We start from the raw sequence: 22,136 nt of genomic DNA, 5'->3' as shown, positions 1-22,136 counted from the left end.
GTGTTTTTCGGTTGTAACTTCTTGGTTTCAAAGCTGTATAGTGCACTCTTAAGATGTTGTGGGACCTACACTCTATCACTTTACCACAGTTTATCAACTAAAGCAGGTTAATATTCTTATATTACACATGGGTGCTGGTGAGAAAATTAAAATTGCATTCTGGTCATGACTTTAATCCTTACCTTACAAAAAGTGTGCCATTTCTCTCCTAAGGGAATAAAAAGTTTGTACATATTATACTTTAACATATGTGACTGCACACTGACAGTCTTTACTAATACGCCAGTAGTACAAGTGTCAAAGAAAGACGATCCTCCTGAGGTAACATTTTGACCACTGGGAACTTTGGTAAACTATTTTTACTATGAAAATAATGAAAATCTGAAACAATTGTGTACAACACGGTAGGCTATCAAACTAAAAAGCATCTCTTATGCTGTTGTGCTTTTGCATCTGAAGGTCTCCTGAAAGCAGTGGAGATAAGGAGTTGGGCTATTGGGTTGGGCTCCGGGTGTGTCCACTCACGTACTCTACAATGGTGAAGCGACGATGACACACTGTGCTCGTCGCAACTCTCTCTGCTGTTGTAGCTGATCAGGAACCCGCAGGCAGGTCTTCAGTTTCTGCCGTAGAAAGACTTTTTTTTTTGTTTCCAAGAAAACACAACAATGAGTTACATCAATTATTAACTTCTCTAGTTATCAAAATAATCTTTATTGAAAATGTACATGTTCACGTGAGCAAAACTAAATTCATCTCAGAATGACAACATAAGAAGAATGAAGAAAAAACAAATCAGAAACAAACTTTCTGCAAGAAACCTCGTTTGGGTTCTGAGGTTGTGAAGATACAGTATTAAATGATTCACGAGTGTTTAAAATATAGTCTATTCTTCTCCATTTGAGTGTTTAAGGCACATTTCGTGACTTGTTGACTAATATTTAGTAATATTTTATTTTAACAAATTCAATTCACTTAGTGAGAAGCTGTACGTTTCAGTCGACATTTCAACAGTTGCAAAGAACAAAGCCTTTTATATTCAACACATTTATCAAAAAATATTCCAATCTAGGAAAGAGAAAACATATCACAAATATACACATTCAGGAAAAAACAAAGAATATAAAATATTTATCTTCATAAAAGCCAGCACTCTTGATAAGGATAGATAAAGCAAACATTTTAGTGCAAATCCAATTGTGTACACAAGAGAATTAAATGAACAATGGGACACACATCTCCATGGGGATATTACACTGAAGTATAAAGCAAGCCATCAGTTGTCTGAGATTTGAGATACAGAACAAGAAATTTCCTCCGAAAACAAAGATGTCAATTAAAGATTTTACATTTTTCATTAGTTCCAATGAAGGACCCATTGTAATTCATGCTGATTGTTCAACAAGAACTCTTCTTAGATGGGTAAAAAAAGCTGTTGAACAAAGTGCTTTCAAATCAAAACAGGGGGAATACATCAAACTAAATAATGTATATAGTATGCTAAATCTGAATGAGAATATGCATTTTATACGCTACTTTGGAAGTGGAACGATGGTGCCACTATCACATCCTTATGCAAAAGCCTGTACATGTGTGCACGTGTAAAAACTCAGTGCTGGGAATCTTGAGAGCCGTTAAACAGAATCATCAACATTGGACTGCAGCCTATAAGTATAACCTCATCTTCGACAGAAGGAGATCAATACAACGATCAATCACTTAAACTCAAGTATATATGTGAAATGTAACAGCACACGTGTTATATTTACATGTTACTTCTCTGGTTCATAGCTCCTGTACCGTGCCGAGGGGGGGTCCGACCGGTCCAGAGTGGTATTCTGACATCCTCATTGACGGCTAGCTTGATTCATTAGCATCCTTTCTGCTCCACTTCCTTCTCAGACACCACTGGTAAGATAAGATGGGAGATGCGGCTCCACAGTCCCCCGTACTTGTCAAGGTCCATGTCACTGAAGCCGGCTTGGTTGCTGGAGTCCACCAGCCTTTCCTTGACATAGTCGTGCACCATCTCCTCCAAGTCCTTCAGACTCTGGTCAGGCTTGACCTCATCTTGAGGAAGAAGCACAGTAAACAACAAGAACACCCGCTTGTACGCAGCGCTCTCGTGGTCGCAGTAGCGATAAAAAATGAGGGTGGAGCTTGGAGGCAGCTCTTCGAAGCGATGAATGACAGCCACTGGTTTGTCTCCTTCAAAGGCTGCTCGCAACTGGCTGTCAATGTCCAGCTTCACCTCATCGCTGTCCTGGCTGGCTTTACTGGCTCCATCGATGTGAAGGACGGAGGCGTTGAGGGCGGATGAGAAGGAGGAGGCCAGCCGCTGAGCCAGGCAGTGCAGTGTCCTCTCAGCCCTGTGGCCTGCAGTAAAGATCAGACTGACTGGCTCTGTAGGATGGGCTGTTTTGAGGTGCTTCTCCAGGTGGATCTTGCTCATCCTCCACAACTCAGGCCACTGACTAGGGAACTGAGTCTCAAGAAGAGACAAACGATCAGCAAACATTTCTGGATTTACAGCACTGGATGGAAGCATTCCACCAGCTGCAGTCTTTTTGAGTACCGGGATGAACTTGTATGCCAGCAAGAGGGCCGAACAGAGCAGCGCCAGGAGAACCAAACGCCACAAACACCACATGAAGCCTGGAAGGACACATGGCCATATTCAAATGTACTATACCAAATAATGTAGAACAAGTATCTTTGGGTGTGAAGATAACGCAAATGAAATGACGATAGCTCACCTCTACAGGAATATCCGGAGCTTTTCTTGATAACAGCAGTTTTCTTTATCCCTTGTAAAAGAGAAAATCTCATTAAATCAATGTCAAACATGTCGCAGCCACATTACATGTTGCTAATGACTGAAATATTCAGTTGAAGCTGCAATACCTTGTTTTTTGTACTGAGCAGTTTCTTTTTGTGTCGGAACGTTATTCACACGTTGACGCGTTGTGTAGGGTTTCTCTGAGGTTGGGTACACACTTGGGACTCGATGGTTAACTGTTGGTATACCTAAAGGTGAGGCAGAGTTTATCAATGTCAAATATGATCCCTTTTGGGGAGATGTAAATCCATTGGACAGGTGCCCAATGCACATTTTTTTAACTAAAATCTAGCTAAATAAAAACGGCTACAATACCAGTGCTCTGGGCCTTGGCCTCCATCGTCTTCTTGTAGTCGGCCATGCTGGTGACCGACACATTGTTTCTGTTTGCTGGTGGTCTGATTTGTGCGGCAGACTTGGTGGAGGCTACAGATTCCTTTGTTGATGGTTTTACTGAAAAAAAAAAAAAAAAAAAAGATTATGATGACTGTATAATTTTCCCTTGATGTAATCATTCAGATTAATGCAGTATCAATCCATAGCCTTTCCATACCTCTCATGGTTTTCATCGAGTCTGATTCTAAATTTACAGCAACACTGGATCTGTGGCGTTCACCGAGCACAACACGTGGGGATAAATTCATACCTCCAAGATTGCCTGATGTATAGAGAGAAAACCTTGATTTAGATAAAAACCTACAAACTGCCGGTGATTAGATCCAATAGTGGCAACAAGTCTTATGAATCAGAGATTTATAATGTCAGAGGTAAACAATCAGAGTACCCTAAGATGCCACATTTGTCATTCGATAGCGCCTGCATGCATAACATGTGCTTTTGTGGACACAGAGACGACCGTGTTCTAATAACATTATAAAATGATATACAAATATCACTAAGCAACTTTGGCTGGTGAAGAAACTATTTATTAATTTGATAACTGGTTAATTTTGAATAAAGTAAAAATGCCAAATCTGCTGATTACAGCCTCTCAAGTGTTACGATGTGCTGCCTTTCTAAGTTGTGTATAACAGGTCATGATATACATTGAACTTGTGGACTATTGGTTACATAAAACAATATGAAGTTGTCACTTCAGACTGATCAATAATGACATTATTTCATTAGTTGCAGCACTAACTGTGGCATGTTGTTGGTCGATGAGTGCCATAAGAGGAATCCTGTAGAACATCCATTTCCTGGTCTTCATTTCTCTCCAGATTTTCTTCCCGGACATCCATCTCATTCTCATCTCCACCGCCATCCACTGGTCTACCAGTCTCTGCCCGGCCCTTCTTGCCAGGGGACTCTGTAAAACGGGACAGAAAAGTCTCCATTTTTCACACCGACTTGAGAAAAGGACTGACTGTTGGGCAACTGTTGTTGTAACAACTAGGCAAATAAGTTTTAACTGGAGCATCCCACCTTCATCATCGGAGCCATTCTCCATATCTCCGGAGCCATTGACAGCTCGAACAGGAGCTTGTTTTTTTAACTCTTTTCTGGTCCTCTTGAGAGGGCCCCTGGGGGTCGGTTCAACAGTCAATACTAAAAGGAGCAGAAAAACATTATTGTACAGAGTGTCCCAAATCACTGTAGGTTAAAGTTTCAAAACAACTGCTACACGTTAACGCAAAGCTCATTTGCTAGCAGTTGCCTAGTCTGGGGATCGTCTACATTGACTAAGTCAACTAAAATTAGTTCAAGCATAAATGAAAGGGGTTTTCTAGTCAAACTGAGTGCTGTTTAGTTTCGATAGCTAAACTAGCTAATTGCAAAACAGTCAATCTGCTCATATTTAACGTTACCCGATGACTTCCTTGTTGATCGTCTCAACTGGTGAGACTCTTTATCTTCAGACACCCTGGAATCCATTAAGATAACGATTATAGAAACATATATGAATTAACACGATAAACACATCGTGTTCACTCATAGACAAGCTTCCCTGACTTCCTTGTAGTTGTCTAGGGGAACCATTTTGTGGCAGAACGCAGTTGATGTCCGGTAAATGTCACATTTTAGATATCCCGATGGGAAACACGGGCACTGCTGAACGTTCCGACTGGATGTTTGTGACCTGTCAGTGCGACACACGTAACGGGAGCTTTAAAAAGATAAGGAAGCGGTACACCTGTCATATTCCTCGACGATGTGATCGAGGGTTACGTGTGGTAAGAATTAGAAATTACTATTCAACATGTATGTATGTTATTTAAGTTAATTATTTCAGAAATAAGCCCGGCTAACTGGTGTAACCAGCATCTCTTGTGTGACACTTAAATCGGTAGCTAGTCGGTAGCTAATCAACACTTTACGGTAGATTAATTATATTAGCTTCGGTCTCTCTGAGCGAGTTTTGCTAGCAGCACTAATAACTAGCTAACTACAATTTTTTTTGTTTCCTTACAATGTCTGCAAATTCAGTAAATTAACCTCCAGATATTACCAAGCTAACCTCAGGGCTCTTGAAACAGACAATTCAATATTTCCAGCGTTGAGGTCAGGAAGCCTTTGCGTGCTTTTTGTTTATAACCATCGTTTACTCCAGACTTTGAACCTGTGACGACAATCTGTCTAAAACTGATAACGCATAAAAAAAGCAAGTGCTTTATCCCGATTTTCCTCATGCAGCCTTGAACCGTCTCTTGAGTGAAGTGCCCCTATCCAAAGACATGGCAGAGCAAGATCACCACCACACAGCAGGTAACGTTATTAAAAGGACAGATATTGGTTATATTGGACTAGTATGTTTACTAAACATTTACAGCAGATAGTGGTTTAAATTCACATGATGTGTCATGTACTTTTTTTTTTTTTTTTTTTTTAAATCAGAAGGCAAGGGACAAGAAGCTCAGTCCACACATATGGACCATGTCTCAGCATTTGATGAGTCCAAACAGGAGGAGACCGTAAAGCAGCGACTCTCAGAAGGTAACGTTAACAAACACAAGCGAGGTCAATATTAATCCATTCAACACGTCTTTGCCGAATGCTTTTTCTGCATCTGCTGTTCTAATCAAACATGGTCTCTTGTCTCACCCGACAAGATTCAGCTTCATCATCCGCATCCACAAACAGAGAGACGAACGACGACGATGGTGAAGACGTGGTGCCGCCTGACGTTAAAAGCAAGTATATAGTATTACAGTGTTTCATTGAAAATTAAACATTAGCCGTTCAGTTGGACTAGAACTTTGATGACTCTTGATTTCTATTTTTTATTACAGACATTGATTCACCTGAAGAGAGGAGGGTGCCTCTAACAGAAGGATCTTCACCTCCAGAAGACGACACAACGCCGAATGTGAGGGAGAACAGCAACCCACCTCAGGCTGAAGAAGGAAGTCATGGTGATGACAAGAGAGCAACACCAACAACTGAGCAACAGAACATGACAGCGGAGGAGATTTCCAGTGAGTGTTCCTGTCTTAAGTGTTATAACAAGTGATTTAGACTTTATTATCCATGGTGGTCACATGGTCAAAGAGCCAGGGCACTTATATTTACCCACTTCGGAAACGCTCGCTACAGACCTGTGTCATTTGTCGCAGTTTTGTAATTGTTCTCTCTAACGGCCCACTTCACTGTGTTAAAGTGAATTTACTGTGTGCTCTATGCAGTGGTTGTGGTGTTTGATCTGTGCAATGAGGTGAGGTTTCCACCGTGTCATTGCAGTCACATTAAACATCATCTCCATATGGAAATATTGATCTTGCCACGAACACCACAAATATTGCTCAGTTGCAGAAATCCTTTTTGCTTAGCTCACCATTATATGAACTTCCAAATGTTTTGCATTCACACTTTACATTCATATGGAGTTGTAAGCTCTGTGTGGATGTTTGTAGATGCAACATTACAGCTTTATGCCCAAAACGAAGCCAAATCACCAAAGCAAATCAGTGCAGTGTGCACAGGCTAGCAAATATGTATCCTGCATGTGACCATCCCTGTCATGTATGTGGTTGCTTTTCTTACAGCTGTTCTTTTAGTGTATTTTTATGGTGTTCCTAGCTCTTTCTCCACTGCAACTTGCAGGTGGATGTCATTAAACAAACTGACCTTCAGTCATAGTATTGTATTGGCATTTGTATTCAGTAGCTGTATGAACATTTACAGTGACTAACAACTGTTTCATCATACATGTGGGCATCTGAGTATTGATATAAGATGGATGGCCCATCCTTTAATACCGCGAGTATAAAGAGGCAATTCTCTTTTTTTAAATCCCTCTTAAAATGTAACTGTAAAGACACCATTGTTTGAGCTGCTTTCTCATGTTATCAGGAGAACACCACCCTGGAGAGACGAAAGCACCAGAAACAACCAGCCCACCAACCCTGGGTGGCAAAAAGAATGACCAAGTAGATGGACCCGATGAGGAAACCCCAGACTCTAACATAACAAATCCCGACGCTGGAGAGGGTGAGTGTGTGTTTTCTCGAAATTCCAATGACGATGTTTTCCAGTCTAACACACAACAGGTGGGGTTCACTGGTGGGAAGCCAGTGAGGGAGCATGAACACGTAGCTGTGTGCTAACCAGTTGTTGTTTTGTTCTCCCGTTGGTCAGATGATGAGCGCTGCCCGGAGAAGGAAGAAGAGGATATACAGAAGAACACCATCTCCCCACAGACGGACGAAGATGTTGAAAACATTGGTCCTACCACTCAGGAGACTGCTGATGCTGAACCTGCAGTTCTTGGAAATCGTGGAGGTAATCTTGTTGATTTATCCTTGTTTATATATCCTCTTGTTTCTCTTTAGTGTCATGGTGATTAAAGCTAAGATACACATTTAAATCAAATGACTGCCAAGGCCTTACCATCTCAGTGGTTGTCATTTAAATAACTGCTCTCTAACTTTGTATATTATGTATTTACAATTATAAATGACTTGCTAAGTACACGTACCTTCTCTCCATAGGAATTACAATCCTGACAGCAGCTGGTGTGGTGGTGTTAGTAACTGCCTTAGTAATTGCCTTCCTGTGGCCGCATCTCTTCCAACCCAAGTCTCCACCTCAGAAAGATGAAGTGCGGCAAATAGACATCTTCCTCAGGCAGTTGGAAAAAGTAAAGACTCAGTTCCCCAACCAGCGTGCGGAGCTCTGGAATAGGAGCAAGATCCACCTGCTGAGGCACCTCCAAACAGCCCAGCCCACCGAGCCGGTCAGTCTGATCCTGACTGCAGGCCACAGAGGCGAGAGGACACTGCACTGCATGGCTCAGAGACTGGCCTCCGCCTTCTCGTCTTCTCTCAACGCCTCCGTCCTCCACATCGATGGAGCCAGCAAAGCCAGCCAGGACAGCGACCAGGTCAAACTGGACATCGACGCCAAGTTGCAGGGAGCTTTCGAAGGAGACAAACCCGTGGCTGTCATCGACCGCTTCGAGGAGCTGCCTCCAGGCTCCACTCTTATTTTCTATCGCTACTGCGACCACGAGAACGCCGCCTACAAGAACACTTGTCTGATCTTCACAGTGCTGCTGGGGGAAGAAGAGGAGATTCCCGCCGAGACTCGCCTGAGTACTGTGGAAGAGATGGTGGACGACCATCTTCAGAAGAAGTTCCTCTCCGATGGCCGTCCAGTATCTTTTGACAGGATGGACCTCGACAAGTACGGTGGACTGTGGAGTCGTATTTCTCACCTCATCCTGCCTGTGGCAGCAGAGGAGAGGATAGAACACCAAGGGTGCTAGTGGACATAAATAGTCACTCTTGAACTTTTAGTCTGAGCACTTAACTACCGCCTATCTATCAGATTTCTCACTGGGTGACTCCAGTGATTCTGAGGCGAGTAACAGTGGTTTTAAACACCCAAAGGTTTCTTACAATTGCTATTATGAAGCTCACTACAGATTAAGGCATTAAGTATAAATGAGACACTTAATATTAAGATTATGTTGTGGGATGTTTGTAAAAAGAAGAAAAATAATCTCTGGACATTCATCATGGTGCTTTATTCTTGTAGTACTTTGATCAAATGTTATTATAGTTAAATTATAAGATGGTTCAACTTGGGGCTTTGTGGATTTTGCATCACAAAGCTTGACAATACAGAGCTATTCTTTTGGTATCACAACACAGGGTTTATTATTTTTATGACTTCTTTTTCTGTGATACTCAAACCTACATGGCACCACGTGCCTTAACCGAACTTCCTATGTTCCTTTTTATATACACATAAACATGTATCACACTGAGACTGTATATAATCACGCTACAGTTAAGAGTTTGATTTCAAAAAATAAAAAATAAGTGCAGGAATTGGATGTGCCTTAAAGTGCCAATAAACAGGTAATTTAAAATGCTTTGTCGTTGTTTATGACTTCCTTTTTAAGGTTCTTTCAGACATATTTATTTCGCCCTGGAATTCAGCAGCTTACTCACGGTTTGGTGTCCAGTTGATGAATGAATAGAAGAGCAACGTGTGTGTCTGTGCGCGTGAAACTACGTCATAACAAAATAGGATATTCCGCAGAAACCGGAAAGAGACAAAATTTCAACTTTCACTTTGTCAAATGAACACGTAAACTATTTAAAAAAACAAAAGCTACTTCTGCTGTTAGCATCCTGAAGGTGCCAATTTACCAACAATTCAATGCCACGGTTGGCCACATGGGGCGCAAATACCAACCACAGTCCAGCAGCATACTTCATGACAAGGAATTGAACTTCCTCCAGTCAGTGTAGTGAACTCTTTTGCCGCTAGGGGGCAGCAAAACCACAGCTGAAACTGGGCAGTTGCATGAAGACCGAGAAGCATCAAATCAATATGCAACAGGTTTGTAATCGACCTCGAAATATCCTTTAGAACTTTAGCTAAATGCCAAGTTGAATCCAAAGCATGCTGAAGCTTTCAATGCATTTTCTTTTCCCCTCACTAATAATAATTGTGCTTCACCATCATGTTTGAGAAGTCTTTTGAAGCAGTTTAACTCCTCCTCGCCCGTCTGATCAGGTCCGCCTCCTGTCAGTGCGGCTCCAGCAGCAGATGCCGGCTGATCCTTCACTCAGTGCGCGGTTTCTCTGCATCCACTGACAACGAACAAGATGACATCGCGCTTTAAAGCTTAATCTCGCTAACTGATGGCCCCTCTGGATTCGCCTCTCTTATTTTGGAGCCAGAAGTAGGTTATGATATTTTCTTGGCAGCTAAAGTAATTTGTGACAGGCTGTGCCTGCTTGCACACTTGCAACGTTGTTTCTCTGCTCGGTGCTCTGTGAGGTTCACAACATGTATAAGTTATGCATTGTCGTCGTCCTGTGCTGTGCGTTTTTTCCACGGTGCTCTGCAGCGCCAAAGACCTGGGGTGCAGATCCCAGGTCAGAATTTGAGCGCCAGGCAAAGCAAAACGACGGGGTGCAGGAGGAGATAAATGTCCAGGAGAGCATCCTCTCTAAGGTAGGAGGAAACATCCCTTCTTCACATGTTTTATGGACATTTCATCATTTCGTGCGTAAACATTTTTGGATTGAGCGTGGTGCAAAATTCATCCGTCCTCTTCTCTTTGTAGCTGCTGGGTGATTATGACAAAGTGAAAGCCCTCTCGGAAGGCTCTGACTGTCGGTGTAAATGTGTTGTCAGACCCCTGAGCAGGAGCGCCTGCCGGCGGATAGAAGAAGGGAGCGCCACTGCGCAGGACTTCTACACCGTGGAGACTATCACATCTGGACCAGAGTGCAAGTGCGCCTGCATCGCTCCTCCGTCAGCAGTCAACCCATGCGAGGGAGAGTTCAGGCTGAAACAACTTAGAGAAGCTGGAAAAGAGAATGTCAAGGTGAAGTGTCGCCCGGTCCTTTTCCCAGCCGTACTCGACCCTACAATACACATACGTCTACATGCTCCAGTGCCAATAAAAGGCTGTTACGCCTGGTTTTTAAAGAAGCCTGGATCGCTGGTTAATGGATATCACAGGTTATCAAATTCAGGAGACTGAGTTTGGATGGGCTGGGGATAGACCTATTCTACGCATGGCATGTCTTTGACGGAATCCACTTGATCATTCCAGCTTTCCACTATCCTCGAGCTGCTGGAGGGCTCCTTCTATGGCATGGATCTACTGAAGCTGCACTCCATTACCAATAAGCTGATGGATCGCATGGAAAACATAGAAAAGGTACAGCAACAGTGTACTTTTCTTTACTGTGCAAAGATTACTGCAAATATGTTGGTATAGCAAACTGGTGGCAGCAGGTGTGTTTTATATTGATGGATTCAGTGTGTCCAGTAAAACGCACTCTTTGGGCCAGTTTTCAGATTTATTCGGGGCTGGACCTGGAAGGAGTGCACAGACTTTCCAACACACGTGGAAGTTTATCTCACTGAGTATTGATCCCGCCTTCATAGCTGACTGACCTGATTATAATGGACGAACAAAATACCTTCTTTGTCCCCCCCACTTTTTCATAGATTATTATATAATGAAAATAGCAACCAAATGTTTATTCAATTATGTAGAATAGTATTTTGGAGTTGACAAAATAGGAGTTGAGTTCAAATGAAATGGTTTAAAACGTACAGTCCTTTGCATTGAACAGCAATTAGCAGTCTAATTCTCAACTGTGAATTTATTTATACTTAAATTGGATCAGATGGTCCAAATCATATATATATAATTGCTCCCAAAAATGCTTTGTACGTGTCACTCTATGGGTACTGAATCACTGAGTGAATTGGACTGTGGTATAATTCAAAACATTTCATAGAGTCACATGCAACACACCGAACCTGCCTGATGTTAAGAAAGCTGCAGTGCATTAAACTATCTGGGCAAAAGCTGCATTTGCTTCTGAAATAAACATGTTCACAGAGAGGTCTTGGCATGGAAAACACAGCTGCAGGGAATGCAATTAATGGATAAATAAAGCGCATCCATTATTAACTTTTATTAGTTTCAGCTGTGCCTGGTATGATAAGTGAGAAAGGTTAGTTGTGGAGAATGTGTAGTGACATCACTGACTTTTTTTTTTACAATGCAGTCTGGGAAGTATAAGGGAGACAGAATACATTTGTTGCCTGTTCCAATAATAATAGCACATGTGTAAATAATGAAATGACTTTTAGCTGAATTGCATGTAGCTGCTGCAGGGTCAGGGTCCTGTATTGTTCATGCTGGATCACTGTCACACTTTTAAGTGTTTACGGGGACACTTGAATAGAGCGGAGTGATCTTTAATGTGCTTTTCTTACTGTGACAAGTCAAAATGTCTGCAGTGAAAACGGCTAATTAATGACTTAAGATTTCCTTTTGTTTGTGATTATGACTGATGATGATTGCAGCCAATTTTCCATAAAAAACATGCACAATATCTCTGTTAACATCTCGATTTATCCATGACTGCATGAAGGCAGTAGCTCAGAACTACACCACAGTTGAAGTGAAGCCCCAGGAGAGCCCTCCGATCCAGGCAGATGCGACTGAAAGCCCGCCCACCCCTCCTCCGCACCGGCATCAGGACCAGAAGAGACCAAGTGAGGTCAGCAGGACCGCAGCATATCAACACCCAGATGTAAGTGACATCTTAATATCACAGGTTAACAAATGATGTGGAGGTAAAGAAAAGGGCTAAACTATGAACACCAGTCAGTGATATTGGCAGGTTTTTATTTTACTGTACTATAATAAAACAGTAATAACTACATTTTTATTTTGGTAATTATTGATGCAAAAGGGTGATTATCTTTAATTGCCAAATAATGCCAACATACTGTAAATAATAAGTATTCACTTGTTATTTATGCTTTAATAGGTAACACCTCAAAAATGTAATATGAAATGTATAATTATGTTTTCATTAGTGTATAATATAATGTTGCACTTGGCAGCTTATGTTACTGCAGTCTTGGAAAGTGAGAAGTGAGCGGAGGAGAATTCATTTGGTTGCCTTCTGCAACTACACTGCAAGATGCCACTAAATTCTACACAGCATATTAATTTATACATAGATAATTATTGTTTCTACAATGTTGCTTGGGACCCATGTGAGGTAATTACTGTTGTGAACAAATAACTCCACCAGAACTATCTAAACATCTAATAACTAAATAAATATTGTGCTGTAAATTAAATTGCCACTATTTTCATTTTTCACACGTTACATTACACCAGTCAGTGTGTTTATAACTCACTGTGATGTAATTCTTGAATTAATTAATAGCAGCTTAATAAAGTTGCTGAACTTATCCATGGTAAAACTATAAGACTCTTGTCTTGTGTTACATGCATCAATTTTGTTACAGGACAAATCCTGACAGTATTCAGTATTTAAAGCCGTTGTGAGTGAATTAACTGAATTCAGGAGAAAAACAAGTATAAAAGAAGTGATTGGATTCACATGTTGCTGCTCAGACTGAGAAAGCCTTATTAAATCTTGCAAACCTTCAAAATAAAAGCAGCAATGATGTGTTCTTTCCACAATGCCCCCCATAAAATCAGCGTCCCCACGATAAAAATGTGTAAAAGTGTTATTGAGATAATTGGAAGGTTTGGCAGACCCAGTGGACAATAGCAGACCTCAGACCAGCGCCTTTACCACTGGGGCCTGATCCATGACAGCTATAATAAGTACTGGGGAGCATGTCCAGCAGGGTTGGGTGGACCTGGGCTTCACATGCAAGTGATTCACAAGTTTAATATGCTTCACTAGAGCACTTTTAAGAAGCATTTATTAATGAATAATTCAGGTTTATTGCAACTTGAGTTGCACTTTGTAGTTTTGGTCATCATGTATCAGTAATAATAACATTGTGCTCACCAATTTAGTTGCTGAGGACTGTGAATTTGGCTACTTAGCTAAAAAAAAAAAGAAGTCAGACAGTACAAGTAACAGGATCATGGTCACATTATCAGACTATCATACTTATGTAGAAGACAAAATGAAGATAAACAGTAAAAGTATTCGGTAACACATATTGGGTGTTGCCAATTTATTCCCCAAAAGAAGTTGGTTCTGGCTAAAATCTTTTACAATGTAACCAGAAGCTCACCAAACAAAAAACAAGTAATGTGTCCCTGAAACAAAACATTTCATTTAATTAGGTTTCTCCAAGTGTTTCAAAATGAAGTTGCCAGTGCAACAGTTGTGTAATTTCCTGTGTTTCCTTTCTTGGTAAGATGAAAATGCATCTGAAAAAGCATTCACATAAAGGTCTTTAGTAAAATCTCTGTCTCATCTGCCCAGTATGTAATCAAGCAGATGTATTGGTCTCATCCTACTGCATTTAGCTGCACTGGTAAATATTCTTTCCTCATAGAAGTTCTGTGTGTCCATCTGTCCACTAACAGGAACAGTATGAGAATAAGTTTATTGGAGAAAATCCATCCTTCCTGAAGACGGATGGTTCTGCTCAGATCATTGAAGTCAAACCTCAGGTGACTCTCAGAAACGTGGCAAACAAGGAGGCTTCTCATGTGTCCAAGACCGGCCCCAACGGAATGATCATAAGAGGAATTACTTTTTATAAATCGGAGCCAGATCCGATGGTGGCGGACGACGGAGAGCCCGGAGAGAACCGTGAGTGTAAACCCTCAGTCAGCTTTAAGGGTATGGGTTAAAAGCAGAAGAGGTAAAATAGACTAGAAAATTAGAAATCCGCACATTACAGTAGTGTAATAATCAAGTGATCATCCAATTCATAGCTTCTGCTGTTTGCATGCACTTCATTTATGTCAGACACAGATTAATATACAATTTTAATAGTATTGTATGATTTAAAAAAATATATTTTGCTGCTCAGAATATTTGAACAAATCTTTTCTTTTACCTTTTTTTAGTTTTTGAGTATCATGGATTCAGTGGCGATGGCCCAATTAACCTCTTAATTGAGGAGAATCTTTTACAACACAGAGTCCCTCGCCCCAAGACGAGGATGGGACCAAGATTATTTCAACCAAAGACAACCGGTCCTTTGCAAGGTTCCACGAAGATCAGCCAATTAGCAAAACCGAATGAAACTGAGCCCACCTCAAAAACTCATGATGAGTTCATCAGTGCCGTTGGAACCACATCGGTGGACGAGTCAACAGATGTACAGAGTGACACATCCACAGTGAGAAGCGTCACGTTTGGACCAACCATGACCACACAACAAACCAGGACCACGGACACTGCAGCTCAAACTACTCAAAGAGTCACTGCTGGAATCACTCAGCGGCCAATGCCTTTAAAGGCTGAACCATCTGGCACTTCTTTAAGCATCACTGCCAAGGAAACAACCAAAACTACAATAACCCCAACCCAACCATCCGAAACTACAGCCACAAAAGAAGTCGTACCAGCATTCACGACAAGAAATGCACCAACCACCATAATGAAAACCTCTACCCAAGCGGTGAAAGAACAAATGCAAATCATACCCAGCAGCACTGCAGCTCTTATAAGCACACATACGTCAAATACAGCCACTGATCCTTCGACTACCATTCCGTCTTCCATCACAACCCATGCTGCCCTGACCACAGCACCAATACACCCCACAACAGCTTCCACACCGGCTACCTCCACGCAGGTTACTGCCACGACACCAGAAGAAAAAACTGAACCCACCTTCTTTTCAGCTTCGACTTTGCCTCCTACCACACAGAGACTGATCACTTTGTCTCCGCACACTTCTCCGCCTTTCACCACACCTGAGACTACCCCTTCTTCAGCTACCACCACCACCACTACCACCACCACTACCACCACCACTACCAGACAGGCTGCTCAAGTCAAACAGAAATACAAAATCAGCTGGGAAGAGGAAGAACGGGATCAGGGACACCCGGAATTAGATGAGCCGATGCAAAGGCAGGAGGAATCTCCCTCAAGAAAATCTGGTAAGTTCAGTTTTTATGTCGAATGAGTGGAAGACTAATCAAATGTTTATCAAGTCAGGTTTAATATAAACAAATCTCTATTTTGCTATTAATTAAATCAATACCAAAGGCATTCGTGCTTTTAAAGAAAACAGCTAGAAACACTAGAAAACAGCTACAAAAAAACATGTTACAGTGCGAGACATGTTGATTGGGAAGGAAGGTGCAATGAGTCAAAACTGCTGGCTGTGAGACTATTTACTATGTACAGTGGTGCTTTGAGCTCAGTGCTAATGTCAGCATGCTAACCTGCTCACAATGACAATGCTAACACACTGTTGTCAAGCAGGTACAGTGTTTACCATGTTCACCCTCTGTTAGCACGCAGGCTAGCTTTCTAATCAGCACCAAACACAAAGTACAACTGAGGCTGATGGTCATAAACCAAAGTATTGGATCATTTAAAAATGATAGGCGCTAGATGTAAATAAATAAAAAAGTCAGTAGGTTTCATACTACTGGGACATTGGATATCTGTACCAAATTTAATGTGAAACCATTCAATAGTTGTGGAGACGTTTCTCTAAAAACCACAAATGGCGACATCATGGGATTATCAAAGTGAGCTGGTTTCACTTTCATGGAGCCGTGAATGTCGTTGTCTGAACAACATTTCATGGCTATCCATCCACTAGTTGTTGAAATATTTCAGTCAGGACCAAAGTATTAGATCAACTGACCAAATAACCGACAGACTGACATTGCCATCCAAAGAGCCAGAGTGGCTAAAAAACATCTTGGCAAGTCCTTATAAGAGTTTACCACCAAAGATATCGCCAAAAAAGAAAATATCCTAAGAATTTCCTTGTTCAAATTTGCTGTAATTACTGTTAAATACCAAAGAGAAAGGACTGACGTCATGCCTTAACACTTTTCATATTCTCATGAAAGATTAAGAAAACTATTAAATTGATAGTAAAGCTCAAAACCTTGTAATTCAGTGCTCAGTTCTTTGTGGCAACCTCAACCTTTCCGTGATACAAGCTGGTTAAAATAAAAGCCTCTAATTATTTTCAGACTTTGGATAAACAGCCTCTAAATCCTCACTCATGGCTCTGACTCTTTCACAGGGGAGTGTAAGGACACTTTGGCAACAATTTCGGAGCCGGTAACTCACAACACCTATGGCAGGAATGAAGGAGCATGGATGAAGGATCCCAAGTCCGATAATGACAAAATTTACGTCACAAACTTGCTCTACGGAAATAATCTCCTGGAGTTCCGCAACCTGGAGGTTTTCAAACAAGGTGAGAGCCAGTCGTCAAAGCTTTCTCCAACTTACTTTTTGTTTTCCTCTTGCTTTGAGGGAATCTCATGCTTCTCCACTCTTCTTTATCCTTTCTAGGCCGGTTTACCAACTCATACAAGCTTCCTTACAACTGGATTGGCACAGGGCACGTGGTCTACGGCGGGGCTTTCTACTACAACCGCGCCCTCTCCCGAGACATCATCAAGTTTGACCTGCGGCGACGTTACGTGGCCGCCTGGACCATGCTGCACGATGCTCTGGTGGAAGAGTCGTCGTCGCCGTGGGAGTGGCACCGCCACTCAGAAGTCAACTTTGCCGTGGACGAGAGCGGTCTGTGGATCTTCTACCCGGCACTTGACGATGAGGGCTTCTTACAGGAGGTGGTCGTTCTGAGTCGACTGGACCCCTCAGACCTCAGCATGCAGAGGGAGACCACCTGGAGAACCGGGCTCAGGAGGAACCACTACGGGAACTGCTTCATCGTGTGCGGCGTCCTTTACGCTGTTGACAGCTACAACCAAAGGGACGCCAAACTGGAATACGCCTTCGACACGCACACAAACACTCAGATGACTCCCAGAATGCCCTTCACCAACAACTACACCTACACCACGCAGATTGACTACAATCCCAAAGAGGGTGTTTTGTATGCGTGGGACAACGGGCACCAAGTCACATACAACATTAAGTTTGCCTATGTAGACCCCTAGTAAAGGGCTGACAGTAGTTATTTTAAAAAGTTAATTGTATGGTTTGAATGGATTGTAGATCAGTCCACATGGCCTTCAGTAAGGAGACAAATGAGGGCCAAATGTACAAATATACTGAAGTGTATTGAGACAAAATTGTTTTGTTAATTTGTTCTTTGTTTTGTTTTTTAACTGAAATGAATTAAACGATGGGCCCGATTCCTCAGTCAACACATCAAGTTGAACTGTATATTGTATTACTGTAAAAAAATAAAAATAAAAAAGCCCTGTGAGATAAATGAATGTAGAAAGGTGTCAGAACCAGCTCACGTCTTGGGTCAAATAACGCTTTAGCAATTCACATAAACTAACTAATTCTTCTCTTTGAACAAATCCCCAAATTATGTGGAGAAATTCCATGTTTGTTTTATACACGTGATTTTTGTATTTCATTGTTTTTTGCATCATATGCCGCGGGTCGTCTGTGTCGTAATATCACAGGTGTTGCTGTTGACCTTTGTCTTGGGAAAGCACTTACCCCCCTCCATATCAGACTGTTTCTGAAGAGACTGCAATAAAGTTGGTAAATACTAACAGAAAATGTCCTCTTTGTTTGGATAATCACATTGAAGTCAAAGTGGCTTTAACTATAGCTTGTGTGTGTTGATTTAACTGTGAGGATAGAAGACAATCGGGCAGAAAAAAGGACGGAAAGAAAAAACATAAATACAAACAGAGACAACGATTGTCCAAGCCTGTAGTTTACAGTTACTAAATTGAGTTATTGTGGAAGAAAATACTCCGGAATAGTCTTTCTATTGTACTTGTTGAAAATATTCCCCTCAATGGCCCGAAGGTATTGTAAAATCCAGTGTTTATTTTGGTTTATGCACATAATAGAATACAAAAAAACAAAACCCTCACACATTTTTAATTGTACTGTTTGGATGCAATGAAACAATACGGTGAATCAAATATGTTTGAAACCAAAAAGGAAAACAAATTAAACACAGACACACAGATGGCCTGGCTCAAGAAAACACACGCAAAGAGCATCTTTTTATGGGCATTTGTTGAGCTAAAACATAACCATCATGTAGCTAAAAATCTTATATAATATACAATTTGCAAAAACATTAATAAGAGGCAGTAAAAGACAGAATTGATCTTCCCAGGTTCTGCATTTATTGTGCAAATCTTTACAACTAATTAGTACTAAACCTCTGATAATGCAACAGTTCCTAGTAGGTTGCAATTTCAATTATAGGCTCAAGTGAACCAAATAAAAGTGCAATTTTGCCCATGGACGGAGACATCTGGACTCAAACTATGTTTTTCCCCAGTGGTTATAAGTCAAACATTGCCATTTTTAGCTCAACTGTAAAGGCATTGGGTTTCAAATTTGATGCAGATAATTTTTTGGGGGATAAAGAAAAAAGGGTGGCTACCCAGTGAAAAACACCCTATAGTTCTAACATTTATGGTACATTTCCTTCCAATCCACCATTTGTCATTTTATATACAATGCAGTCATTTTGTTTTCTGAAGCGACTAGAATAAAAAGTTCCCACAAAGTGTAATCAGACAGAGAGAGAAAATGTAAAGTCAATAAATCTTGACAGAATAAATTTTAACCACGAAAAAAGGGAGAATTACATCTCCCCACAGGAGTCGGCTTTACTGTTACACGACAATAGAAATAAATATGTACAGTATCTGAATCTGTTCAATAACATAGAGAAGCACAGTGCAAAGACGCCAAAACTGGAAAAAACAGAGCACCTGAATCCTTGAATGAATGGAAAGCAGCCAACAAACATAGTGGTTATTCTGCTAGCTTTCACAGATCACCTGACTTCCTGAGTTTACTGAATGCGTCTAATTAATCTGGCATCTCCTACTGTTTCACTGTTTTCACAATTATATTTTATCTACAGACGCCAACAGACTACAAATGAGTAAGAGAGAGCATTACAGCGCTCCATTTTGTAACCACGATACAAACACAAAATGCCTTCCCAGTGAGATCAATCTTCTGTGCATAATTATTTTCTGTTGCTGAAAATTCAGAATCCAAAAAGCAGACAGAGCAGGCTGGAGGAGAGCCGCTATGGGGCGAAAGTATTTGTGCTATGACGGGGTGACTCAGGGTTCAATGCTCAGCTCCCTGCCGTTAAGCAATTACCCTTATGTGGGTCATCTGGGGTTACGGGGGGAAGTCAGTGTTGCCACACAAGGAGCAGGCGTCGGCTCGGACCCTATTACACACTCCCTCCGGATATCAGCCCTAATAAAGAATGCAGCCGACTAGTGCTGACAATTTTTATTTCACTTCAATATAAATCAAGTCAGTGGGAGTTCACCAGGTTTGAAATATACTTCATCACACGCACAATATAAAAAAAAAAGGGTCAACTGGGTTCTTATCTTTTGTTTGTCTTCATGGATTTAGTTGAGGAGTTATAAACAATAACAGGTGGTGTAGAGCGATCTTAAGCAGACCCCATTAGCACGCCGACTGGAGGCGCGGCCTGGCTGTCGGTCGATGAGTGCTGGTAAAACGTCTGTGTGCGGTTGACCCGGAGCAGTGGTGGGATGGTGGAAGACCTGATGTGGATGATCCTGGTGTCTGTCACTTCGCAGTCAATCTGCATCATCACCTCGTAGTCTTTGTCCCGTATGATGCTGTCTGTAATGGCAGCAAAGGAAGCGGAAGGTTGTCATTAGGTTATTGTTGACTAGTTTGTGTATTTGCTCCATCAGCAGTGGGTTTATATAACAGGAAAAGATTTAATCAACTCAAGACACGAATAGTGCTCGCCTAACTGTATTCGTCATCATAATTACTGGCAGGTTTTCTGTCACTCGAGCTGCAGAAAGACATGATAAGAGAGTTTTCTGGGAGTGTGAAGGAGTATTGTTTCAAGGCGGTTGGGGGGGTTTGAGAACCGCAGCGGGAGGCTGGGTCACATATGGAGTCCAGAGGTGAGTCACATTCTGGATTTCTCCATCATAGAGATAAGCAAAACAGCCCTAAATAAGAGCAGGACATGCACATTTGAGAGGGAAGTCTGGAGCTAGTGTGGGATAGAGAAAGAGAGAGTGATCACTGATGTCGAGTCAGTGAACCTTCAGACTTCTTCTTGTTTTTTCTTCAGAGATGAAAAAAAAAAGAAACTCTGGCGAGAAAGAGATCAATGTTGATGAGTCAGGCTATTGTGTTTGGAAGAAATCCCAGAGACTGAAACACAGTCCATGATAAACACGAAGCTTGTTATCAAACATAAATACATTTTCACAAGGTCATCCTGATGTGTGACGTGCAAACAACTGGCTTTATCTTGAGAAATTCAACTTTGGGAAGAGATGCTGGACTTGAGGCAACGGTTTTGGTTCATACTTTGTGGTCTCCTAAACCTTGGGGGAAGGGCATATAAAATTATTTTTCTATTTTTTTTTATTATTACCAACATGCGGAAGGGTCCTTTGTGGGAATACATTAACGGACAACTCAAAAACGTGTGGCTTCCTTTTGTATGTTAGCGAGAGAGACAAGACGATAGCAACATTCCCCATATGGAGCACACAAGACAAACACACCTCAGTCAGTCTTAGTGCACTCTTATACGACTCACAAATGGAGCTGTAGGCGTCTTTAAAATTCCTGAGAGCGCTGCAAGTTGTTTAAAATCGGCAGTCGTTTTCCAGACACCTGTGCAAGACATCAGCTTCTTCTGCCTCTCGGCAGGATTTCCACGGATGTGTACTTTAGAGAGTTTATCAGATGGTACGGTGACAATACAATAGCCCCTTCTGCAGCCAGAAGACTCCACGGATGTTCATATCGTTAAATGGTTCGTGGACGTAATGCAGAGAATGACTTCATCTGCTGCCGAGCTTCCGCTTTTGCACCTGCGGTGAAACTGGAACTCTTCAAATGGCTTCAGTGTTTCAACAGACATCCCTGGAAACCATCCTCTGGGTTAGGATTTTGTGACGCAATGTCTATCTTAAATTATGCCCCTGAAGCAGAGCTAGAAAAGTTATTCTCTGCGTATCTCCATATAGCTTCATGAGATCACAATTGATTTCCCCCCACCCCCGAATGGTTCAAGGTCCTTTCATTGCTGCACAGTTCAGTTTACACTAAACTGCTTTGACATTACCATCACTTAGCTCATTCAAATCCAATAATAAACTCCAACAGATGCACAAAGTGGAAAAGTGTCTCATAATCCAAATGTACAACACCTGAGGATGACGAATATAATGGAAATCCTGCAAATTCTGATGGATGTAAAAAATAATGATAATAATAAATGTAAATCCAAGTGAATATTGGAATTCAAAGGAATGTTGATGTTGCTCCGAGTCTGCTCAAGTGTACACAGGCAACTTTTTGCTGACACGTTATGTGTGATGATGTGTCTAAGTTCTGTTACCCCTTAGCGAGATTACTGCACCCCATCATTTCTTTATAAGTGCCCAATAATT

The 22,136-nt window shown here is 41.5% G+C and overlaps 4 protein-coding genes across 7 annotated transcripts in view; 2 read left to right on the top strand and 2 right to left on the bottom strand.

Annotated features, from left to right (window-relative positions):
- Positions 1 to 695: 695 nt before the first annotated feature.
- On the bottom strand, positions 696 to 5,711 carry LOC116392484 (torsin-1A-interacting protein 2-like). Its single transcript, XM_031863985.1, has 8 exons — positions 4,648 to 5,711; positions 4,265 to 4,387; positions 3,981 to 4,148; positions 3,393 to 3,497; positions 3,155 to 3,292; positions 2,905 to 3,027; positions 2,757 to 2,807; positions 696 to 2,655 (listed from the first exon to the last, which is right to left on the bottom strand). Exons 1-8 carry the CDS (start codon positions 4,712 to 4,714, stop codon positions 1,871 to 1,873), a joined length of 1,560 nt encoding a protein of 519 aa, XP_031719845.1. The 5' UTR covers positions 4,715 to 5,711; the 3' UTR covers positions 696 to 1,870.
- Positions 4,903 to 9,152, top strand: LOC116392486 (torsin-1A-interacting protein 2-like). 4 transcript variants are annotated; one of them, XM_031863989.1, is made up of 8 exons: positions 4,903 to 5,013; positions 5,474 to 5,545; positions 5,678 to 5,773; positions 5,890 to 5,970; positions 6,070 to 6,255; positions 7,130 to 7,267; positions 7,415 to 7,558; positions 7,768 to 9,152. In XM_031863989.1, the coding sequence occupies exons 2-8, from the start codon at positions 5,515 to 5,517 to the stop codon at positions 8,541 to 8,543; spliced, it is 1,452 nt and encodes a 483-aa protein (XP_031719849.1). In that variant the 5' UTR covers positions 4,903 to 5,013; positions 5,474 to 5,514; the 3' UTR covers positions 8,544 to 9,152. The 4 variants fall into 4 exon arrangements, with proteins under 4 accessions (XP_031719849.1, XP_031719847.1, XP_031719850.1 ...); XM_031863987.1 differs by having other exon boundaries at positions 5,675 to 5,773; XM_031863990.1 differs by lacking the exon at positions 4,903 to 5,013 and having other exon boundaries at positions 5,022 to 5,545.
- A 686-nt stretch (positions 9,153 to 9,838) lies between these two features.
- Positions 9,839 to 18,621, top strand: olfml2ba (olfactomedin-like 2Ba). Its single transcript, XM_031863983.1, has 8 exons — positions 9,839 to 10,249; positions 10,362 to 10,625; positions 10,857 to 10,964; positions 12,196 to 12,357; positions 14,133 to 14,361; positions 14,622 to 15,665; positions 16,775 to 16,951; positions 17,050 to 18,621. Exons 1-8 carry the CDS (start codon positions 10,082 to 10,084, stop codon positions 17,661 to 17,663), a joined length of 2,766 nt encoding a protein of 921 aa, XP_031719843.1. The 5' UTR covers positions 9,839 to 10,081; the 3' UTR covers positions 17,664 to 18,621.
- atf6 (activating transcription factor 6) overlaps positions 17,036 to 22,136 on the bottom strand; it is a 30,049-nt gene continuing 24,948 nt past the window's right edge. Inside the window, exon 16 of the mRNA XM_031863984.1 lies at positions 17,036 to 20,331. Within this exon, the coding sequence (XP_031719844.1) occupies positions 20,135 to 20,331 (197 nt within the window). The 3' untranslated portion in view covers positions 17,036 to 20,134. The remainder of the gene's footprint in view (positions 20,332 to 22,136) is intronic.

The sequence above is a fragment of the Anarrhichthys ocellatus genome, unplaced genomic scaffold (assembly GCF_004355925.1).
Source record: "Anarrhichthys ocellatus isolate YVR2014 unplaced genomic scaffold, GSC_Weel_1.0 scaffold30, whole genome shotgun sequence".
NCBI lineage: Eukaryota > Metazoa > Chordata > Actinopteri > Perciformes > Anarhichadidae > Anarrhichthys > Anarrhichthys ocellatus.
Note: the sequence above shows the minus strand (reverse complement) of the source record. Positions and strands in the feature narration are given on the sequence as shown.